Below are 9298 nucleotides of genomic sequence, written 5' to 3'. Positions count from 1 at the left end.
ATAGGGATATGAGCCTATTTTATAGGCAAGCATGAGAAACCCTAATTCTGAAAGGGACTGACTATCCATAATTAGCCCATTAAAGGGATTCCTTAATTTCCAACCAATCATGGAATTTCATGTAGACGCTTCTAGAACCTTCATCCTTCATAGAATTTGTACCATCAATACACCACTAGCATATCAGGTGTCATTGAGCGACACCTTCTATCACTTGGTGACATATACTGTCACTTGGTGGCATATCTTGTCACTTGGTAACATCTCCTATGCATGACACTTCGTCGTGGTGCCAGGTGGCACATCAAAAATACATGTGTCATACCAGGAACATGTGTGTCACATCATGAGCAAATGTGGCACACCAGGAACATGTGCGGAACATCAAACCGAATATTGACACATCCTTCATCAAGATGTCACATCCTTCATCAAGATGTCACATCCTCCTTCTAGATGACACATCCTCCTTCTAGATGGCACATCTTGATTCCAAAGCGACACATCTTCTTTATAATGGCACATCATGAAGCATGGCACATCACTGATGCTCCACTCCAACTTCAAGTGCTCTATGTTGTTCCTAAGTGCTCCATATTAGACAAGATTTCATACACCAACACATTTATACCATCTGTTTGTCTTATTCTCTAGAGATAGTTCCATGTAGCCTAGGTTGGAAGCTAAGCACGGCTGTCTAGCAGTGGCTACAAGGTGCATTACCACCTACAATAGTTTCATCATTGAGTTTAATCAATGCAATAGCAATACTGGAAGTCTCAACATAATTGTAGAGCTCGACTAATTTGATATGAATGGTAATATGATGGATCCACAAAACATAATGATAAACATCTAGTATTTACTGAAATGGGGTAAATGTGGACTAAATAGGATTTTAAGATGTGTGTAAAGTAAAGTGTGAAACTATTAATGAAAGAAATGCTTAAGGTGTCTATAGATTGGAGGCTCATGCATATTGCGACTGGGGAGGGGGGGGGGGGGGTCAAGTGCGATTCAAATGTGTAATATACAATTGAGATATGAAATTAATTTATAATAATATATGACTGAGATCGATTGAAAAAACTTTGATTTGAGGTAAAACCTTAAGAAAATGGAAGGAAGAAGTGGTGACTTCGGACGGATAACACGTGAAAACGACTACTAAGAAGGGTGAAGTCAACTGAAAAGATGAGCTTTGATTGACAATATCTACACCAACAAGCCCTGACAAATATCAAATCTTGATCTCGTACATTAATTGTTTAGATTCTAATTGGTCGATCCACTAATGGAACAGAACACCCTCTATGGCCTTGGTAAATGTTTTATTATCCTCATATTTATACTTGATAAAGAAAATCTCATACAAATGTACCATATATGTACACGTTGATAGTATTTGTTTTGTACTTATATATACATATCATCATAGATCTATAATAGGTGCTTTTTGTTTCTTATGTAGTTGGGATTTCGTGGACACTTTCATATTTGTTGGTATTTATGATAAGTTTTGTGTGATAAAAATTATATTCTTGCAAGTGTCGCTCTCGTTGAGAACTTGAGGTACAGTTTAATCAACACGTATGTGATTTCTTTTGGGTAATTACGTAATACAAAATTCAATTTTGATATGTTTGTAGTTTAAGGTAATTATGTTTAAAAACTAAATTGTAGGATAATTAACTTTAACATTTTTACCTTCAATAGATACATAATTAAAAAGTTAACTATTTAAATAAAACAACTTTTACAGTTTGTTAGCTTAGATTTTTTTTTCTTTTTCTTTTTAAGTTTAGCCTCGTTTATAAGGCAACAAATGGTAATTTAAAAAAAAAAATAAAATGGTTAATTTTCTAATGTAATTTGGCTATTTATTTTCTTTACAATTATATTATTTTTCAGAGTTTGCATACAATTAATATAAGACCATCTGGTATACCGAGCACGAGCAAGATTGTGGTCTACGTGGCCACGGAAGTTCATCGTGCACACCATCCCGATCTTTCGTGGTCGGCTGTGGTCGTGCTCACTCGTGATGCAGACAACGAAAGTAAACACCCAATAGGGAAAGAGGAGGAACAAGACATGCGTCGAGTTCTGTGATTTAAGGGAAAGAGATGATCAAAACTTTCAAAAATTGCCAATTTCAGTCCTTAGATTTACCCATATTAACAAAACTTGCCTTATTTTATTGTATTTTTGATTTAAAAAATATAAAAAATAATGATGTAGAGTGGTGTGTTAGTGGTAGGTATCCCATGTTAATGGTAGGGTAATGTGGTGTTGATGTGGCACTCACCACATATGTGGTATGTGGTGGGTATAACAGATCGCCTAATGAAAAATCTTTATTTTAACATTTTCAATAAAGGCAAAATGTAGCAAATGATTTGTTAATTACTATACCAATTGTTCTAACCATATATTAAATACATTAAATATATTTGTAAATTTCCAAAGAAACATGTAAGTGATACGACGACGTTTACATCTTTACCCACTACCCTTATCAACCGGTCTTCCCGTTGAATTCAAGACTCCATAAATCGCGTAATGAAGCAAGTGAAAAGGCAATCGACATTCCACAAGAATTAAATAATCAAAAAAACAAAAGAATTTTTTCCACAAGGGTAGAATGGTCAAATCTCTCTTTTTGTCAATGGCTCCTTCTAATTCTTTCTTCTCTATTACAAAAATAGACGTTACAGCTACGCCATAATTTATGCACCTCCCAACCGAAAAACGTGTTCCCCTCTTCCCTCATTACTCCCTCTCTTTCTCTCTTTCTCTCTCTCACACACACAAACACACACACACACACACTCTTTCTCTCTACTGTGTGCTGTTTGTTGCGACTATTTTACCTACTCTTGACCGATCGATGACTCTTAAATTTCATTCATGTTTATGAAATTCGAGACGAAGAAGTAGTATTCCACAGGTTAGTTTCTTTGATTTAAGATGTTCTTTTCAATCGATTCACAACCTGTTATTCGGATTCTAAATGTGATGTTTATGGAAATCTAGGTTGAGATTCGTCATTCTATCATGTGTTCCTATTTTATTTTTTGGTTTTAATTTGTGTTCGTTATAATCGCTTCATAATCTGTTGTAGTTATGTTGCTATTTTGATTATGATATTGAAATCTAGGATGAGATTCTATCTACCTGTTCGTATATTGTTCGTTTTTTGATCCTGTGGTTTATGTTGTTCGGATTATAAATGTGTTCGTATTAGAATCTTCGTTTAGATTTTATACTGTGTTTCTTTTTACTTGCTGTGATTTTGGTTGAGGTCTCTTCAATTTTATTGATTGTAGATATGTTCTTGAGGAATCCTTCGTACATAGATTTTTTGAAATTGCTTTAGGAAGATTGTAAAGTGGTTCTTGATGCAGATAATATTCAATTCTGGGGAACGAATATGAAAGATTAGGGTTCTAATTCGAGAAAATAGAAACCTAAAATTATTTTAACAGTGATTCGTAACTATTTCATTGCATTCTCTTCTGGTTATCGGAATTTATTCTGTCGAACTCCAGATATTTAACAAACATCTGAATTGTCGGATTTTGCTTAATGACTTTTCTATATTATCAGGATATATGGGATGAGTCGCAGTTGAACTAGACGCGTAGAACACCAGTGCTTTGGTGAAGAGCAAAAATGGCTGTAGCTGGAATGAATAGCGTTGCAGTTCTCGAATCTTCTTATCTTGGAGAGAATTATCCTCCAATATCAAGAAGACGTGGTAATCAAGAGAGACCAATCACCCGAACATCATTTATCAGAAAAATGTGGCGTGATCTTGAAGGTGAAACCAGATTCAAGGAGATTGAAAGGCAACAATCAATCCGTAACACAGGAAGCAGCCAATGCTCATGTTCATCATTAGGTGCAGAAAGTGAAGAAAATGTATCAATAACCACTAGTGAAGTTGAAAATGAGTGGCCTCGAGACCATAACCAAATGGAACTTCAAAATGTCCAACGCTCTCCTGCTCTTTGTCTTGCTGACAAACAACGTGTGAGGCAAATTTTCCGTGAATGGGGAAGCAAAAACAGTAGCAACCATGGCCACCATGGACACACTTCATATAAGAACAACAACTGTTCTAGGGTTCAAGGGGGTTGTGAAAATGAATGCAAAAGGGTGAGATCAGTGAGGCAATGGATTGAGTCAAATTCAAACACTACTCGTGAAGCAGAAACTAGTGGTTCTATTCGTAGGTTATATGGTAGACAAGCTCTTCTTGACTTACTAACAAGGTTTCAGATGGAAAGGAAACAAGAAATCCAGAGTTTATTGGAGAATCGCCCTGTTTCTACCTTCAATCATCGGAATCGGATTCAGGTTTCAAACATTTCCATTCCTTTTCCATTTCATATATCATTTCTTTGATTCCGATTCCAACGTTTCTCTTTCCATTCTGTAGTCATTGCTGAGAGGTAGATTCTTATGGAACCAAAGATTTATCCAAGAAGAGAAGTCTACTTCAAATGCAGCAAACGAATTGGGGTTACTGAGACAAACACAAACACAAAAAGTATCTGATATAAGGTAATTACTTTAATTAAAGTTTACTTTTTCTTTTAATTTAATCTTTTTTTGTTATTTAATTCTGATTTTTCATTCGAAAAACAGGAAAGGGATCTTATCAAGATTGGGTAAACGTCATGATGAGCCCCAGTATGATACCTCATCTGACAATAGCATGGACGATCAGGATCATCCAGATGAAATCGTTAACCAAACTGACACCGTTAACACGATAACCGACGTTAGTCAATCTGACAACGTTGACTTTGAAACAAACGCAGATGAAAATCCCGAAGAACAGAATGAACAAGTTGTGGAACACGAAGAAAACCATGAATTAGCGCTGATTGAGTTCATTGAAACCAGAAGCCAAGAACCAAATGTAGAAGACGATGGTAGTGAATGGCGTAATTTGACCGATTTAGAGTCAAACGAGGGTTTACAGGATTCAAACTCAATCGAGAATGAAGATGAATGGTACGACAACGTTTTGGAAAACACAAATACTAGAGAAAATTGGTATCTGGAAGCTTTGGATGATGATGATAACAACAACAGGCCAGAGCTTCGAGAACTTGTGAGAAGGAGAAGAGTCTCGAATCTTCTAGAAAGTGATTTCCGTGAAAGACTGGATCGATTAATACAACAACGTCTGGAACAAGAAGTTCAGGGTTCTGAATCGGATAATGACGACTGGATGATAGAAAGAGAAAATCATGAGAGTGAAGAAGATGAAAATAATAACGAAAATGCCACTGAGGTTGTTGAAGTTCAAACACAACGAAATGATTGCCAGATCATTGATGAGTTACGTGTTGACATGGCTATTCTTCAAGAACGGATGAACAGTATGCAAAAGACGTTGGAGACTTGCATGAGTATGCAACTTGAGTTGCAAAGATCTGTGAAACAGGAGGTTTCTTCAGCTTTGAATCGAAGTGAAGAAGGGGAAAAGGGTTGCTTTATATGTTGTGATAATGGTGGTTTTGATTCGACATCCGATAGGTAAAAAATAAAATAAATATGGAATTTCTTTTCTTTTTAACTTTTATTTATATTATAATAGTTAAAAATAGTTTTGACGTGGATGTGTTAAATGTAGGTGTGGTGGACACGTGTACGTATGCTCTAAGTGTGCAGGGAAGATTGACTGGTCAAAGGTGAAGGAAAGTGTAAAGCACCCGTAAAGCTGAGGTGTGGTGGTGAACATACTTTTTTACTATACAAAAAATTAACAACGTAAAAAATGAGAATTAGGATTTGGAATAACGAGGTGATGAGATATACTGATATACATAGCGAACGAGTTTTGGTTTGTTCGTGTATGTTTTGTGGTTTATGACTATGTTGTGAATTGAGGCTTTGTGGTTAAAACTGGTTGTTTTTGTTGAATGTGATGAATGATGATATCGATATAGCCTTGAAGAAGCTTTTTCTCTCATCTCTTTTACTTGTAATTTATGCATGGAACGTTGTGCTATGTATGGAAATACATTTACCACTTTATAAAAGTGTATACTACCAAAATTGTCAATATGTACAAAAATGTATGTCACCTAATTGTCAATAATGGACAAGATTGTCAATCACCGAATCTTCAACTAACTTGTCTTAAGGTCACAAGGTCAGGTCTACTATGTACTCCACCACATTGGTAGAGTAGTGTTTGTTATCACCACAACATTCCCATTCTCCTTAACGAACAATTCCTACATTATAAAATTTACATAATATTATCATTTACTACTCATAAATCATATTCTAACAATTAAGATTACCTAAACTTAATAACTCTGTATACTTTCAATAAAATTAACAGTGACATGATATTTTTTGATTTTTGAAGCTCAAGCAAAAAAGTTTGAAAAATTAAACGTAGCTTGACTTTTGATGAGTCAATATGAACTTAATGCATTGGTAGGTTCCAAACACGTCATCAAGTTTATGATCTAGATCATGATTAAGACACTAAACTTTATTAGAATTGAAGCTTCATCTCATCAAATTAAGAAGTTTATTTTTCCTAAATTGAATGGATTGTTAGATTTTGTTCCAGTGCATTTGGGATTACCAAATTCGTCCATTAGACCATCTCCAACCCATTTTTATTTTTTCCTCCATAAATAGAGTAAAAAATAGAGTAAATAATGTTTCATCTCCAATTCTATTCCATTTTCTATCCCATTTTTTACCCCAAAAAATATATTCCTAGAATATTTCATTTTTATAACTTATATATATTGTCAAATACACCCTCTACTAATTAAACTCTATATTTATGATTAATTAATGTAAATTAGTATATAACATGATATTATAAATATTAAATATTGCATTTAAATTATAATTAGTAGATAAAATAAACTAGAAATATATAAAATAAAAATAAGAGATTAAAATTGGCAAACAAACTTCACCTCCATTTTTGGAGATATGAATAGTATTGCCTCATATATGGGGGAATATTATTCATATCTCAAAAAATAAAGGTGAAAATGGGATAGGGTTGGAAAAGAATGGGGGAAGAAATGGAGTTTGGGGGTGGGTTGGAGATGCCCTTAACAGTCAAACATGAGGAATCAAAGATGAATCTCCAACAATGAACTCAAAGCTCCAAAATTCCCTTGACATTGCAAATTGAATTAGTTTCCTTCCATTTGAATGTTCCTAAGGGATTAATATATGAATTTTGACACATTATGACATCCAATTTTTCCTTAGAACCCGCCCATGGGATTATTCATGAAGATTTCTCCAAGATATATTTTCATAATTATATCTTACTAATACTTTCAAATGATTTTTGTGGATTTCCAATTTTTTGATCATATAACCCAATTTCCTATTCCATTCTTTAAATCTAGATTTCACAAAATGACTGATCCACATTAGTTTGGTATATTGGATTTGAATAGATAGCAACATAAACCAAATGCATCATCCTCTTTTATACTATATTATATCCAATATTTATTTTCATCAAACCAAGATAGATTAAATCTTCGATGTTTACCTCTAAAAGCATGTTCTAAAAACTTATGGTTTGAAGTTGGAAAGGCCCTTTTTGCAAATATACTATTCTAATTTCATCTATTTTCTTTGATTCACATGATAAAATTTCATACTTTAATGTTCCGTCGGAACAATATTTAGTGAATTTAAATCAACTTTCATATGCTTATGTTGCTTATTATCTTCATCTATAGTTTTTTCATCTTTCTTTCTAAAAAACTTAAACAAAGACATATTTGATTCTAGCTTATGGGTCACTTGCAGTTATTGAAGATGGGTCACTTGACCATTCAAAAAGGGTCACGCTGCCAACCCACTCCTCCCCCTCCTCTTCCCTTTCCCCTTTCCTTTCATCCCCAACTCTCTTGAAACAAAAATATCGGACCCTAAAACTCTCGATCCTCTCTCTCCTGTGGTGCTGATCTCTTCCATCTCTCACTACTTCTCCGATGAGAAAACTTTGAAGAAAATAGTTGTGTTATATCCCCCATCTTTAGATTAGTAAGTGGATTCCAACAAGAGAACTGATAACGATGATGTTGCAATCAATGATTAAAAACAGGGGAGAACAGAGTTACAAATCACGATCTAAAACTCCAAAACCTTTTTCTAGATGACGATGGAATATGAAAATCTCTGATTTCGAGACTCTCAGCGTTGTCAGAATCACAAAGGATGGGTTTCTCCACACACTATGTGGAACTCTGACATACACTTCACCAAAAATCGTTCGTCGGAAAGGATATAGTGGATTGAAAGCGGACGTATGTTCGTGTTGAATGATACCTGTATGAACCTAAAATTTAGAGAGAGTTGCCTTTTTGTTAACTATTGACCAAAGGGTAAAATGGTCATTTATGAGAAATGGTCAAGATGAGTTTAAGTCACTTAAATGAGATTAGATAAGTGAGTTCAAGAGAAGAGATGTATGAGAAGATGCATTTCGGCCAAAAAGGGTAAAATGAGAAATTTTATGTTTTTTGGTCAAATTGTGACTTAATAGATTAAGTGTCGTATTAAGGGGATGTTTGGCAAAAAAAAGTTTATTGCTTATTAGCTTATAAGCTAATAAGTAAATGTGGGGTAACTTATGAAAAAAATGACTTATTAGAGATTCCCCATAAGAATAAGCTATTTTTCATGCAAACACTTTTTTAACTTATAGCGGTGTGGAACCTCTAATAAGCTAATAAGTTTTTTTAACAAGCTTAGCCAAACACCCCTAAGTTAGTGAGAAGTGCCTTAATTGGATTGTAGAGTATGTCCCCACCTTCACGTGGATATAAAGATAATAGAAAGTGGGTTCAATACGAAGGAGATATGCGTGTCAGAAGTTAGGATAAAAGTTGTATCTAAATCTGGAATGGAAGTAATAATGCACTTTGCTTATCTCCAGTTACCACGACGACACGACATGGTAAATAGATCGCCATGGCGCGATAATAGATGAAAAGGGTTCAGACTAAGTCCTTCGTCGAAAGTTGTAGGTAATGTACTTTGCACCACGGATTGGTGTATGGGCACCACAATGGGGTTAGAAAAGTTGTTTGCTATGGAAGAAAGGCATCATAACTCATTAAGAGGTTGACCATGGGCTACTTACACACATCACAGAGTGGTGTCGAGACAGATTAAAGGTCTATTAATCCTTCATTCTTGCCAAAAACACCCCCAAATCCTTTGGAGCTAAACTCCGACGATTTTTTAGACGGGAAGATGATCAAGAAGTGATTAAGGG

At 34.7% G+C, this 9298-nt stretch overlaps 1 protein-coding gene across 1 annotated transcript; it reads left to right on the top strand.

The window, feature by feature from the left end:
• The first annotated feature begins 2712 nt into the window (after nt 1–2712).
• Nucleotides 2713–5989, top strand: LOC145058637 (uncharacterized). Its single transcript, XM_079006523.1, has 5 exons — nt 2713–2950; nt 3610–4362; nt 4445–4569; nt 4654–5553; nt 5651–5989. The coding sequence occupies exons 2-5, from the start codon at nt 3676–3678 to the stop codon at nt 5733–5735; spliced, it is 1797 nt and encodes a 598-aa protein (XP_078862649.1). The 5' UTR covers nt 2713–2950; nt 3610–3675; the 3' UTR covers nt 5736–5989.
• Nucleotides 5990–9298: the final 3309 nt, after the last annotated feature.

Source organism: Lactuca serriola, chromosome 6, assembly GCF_051521515.1.
Source record: "Lactuca serriola cultivar US96UC23 chromosome 6, Lser_US96UC23_V15, whole genome shotgun sequence".
Taxonomy (NCBI): Eukaryota; Viridiplantae; Streptophyta; class Magnoliopsida; order Asterales; family Asteraceae; genus Lactuca; species Lactuca serriola.
The sequence above is the reverse complement of the archived record's forward strand: the minus strand, read 5'-3'. Positions and strand labels throughout refer to the sequence as shown.

What these genes read in the sequence shown, in the direction of transcription:
- LOC145058637 (XM_079006523.1), top strand. Translation starts at nt 3,676, where the DNA reads ATGGCTGTAGCTGGAATGAATAGCGTTGCAGTTCTCGAATCTTCTTAT. An exon ending in ATCATCGGAATCGGATTCAG is followed by an intron (nt 4,363 to 4,444) that starts GTTTCAAACATT and finishes TCCATTCTGTAG; the next exon opens with TCATTGCTGAGAGGTAGATT. An exon ending in TTTGATTCGACATCCGATAG is followed by an intron (nt 5,554 to 5,650) that starts GTAAAAAATAAA and finishes TGTTAAATGTAG; the next exon opens with GTGTGGTGGACACGTGTACG.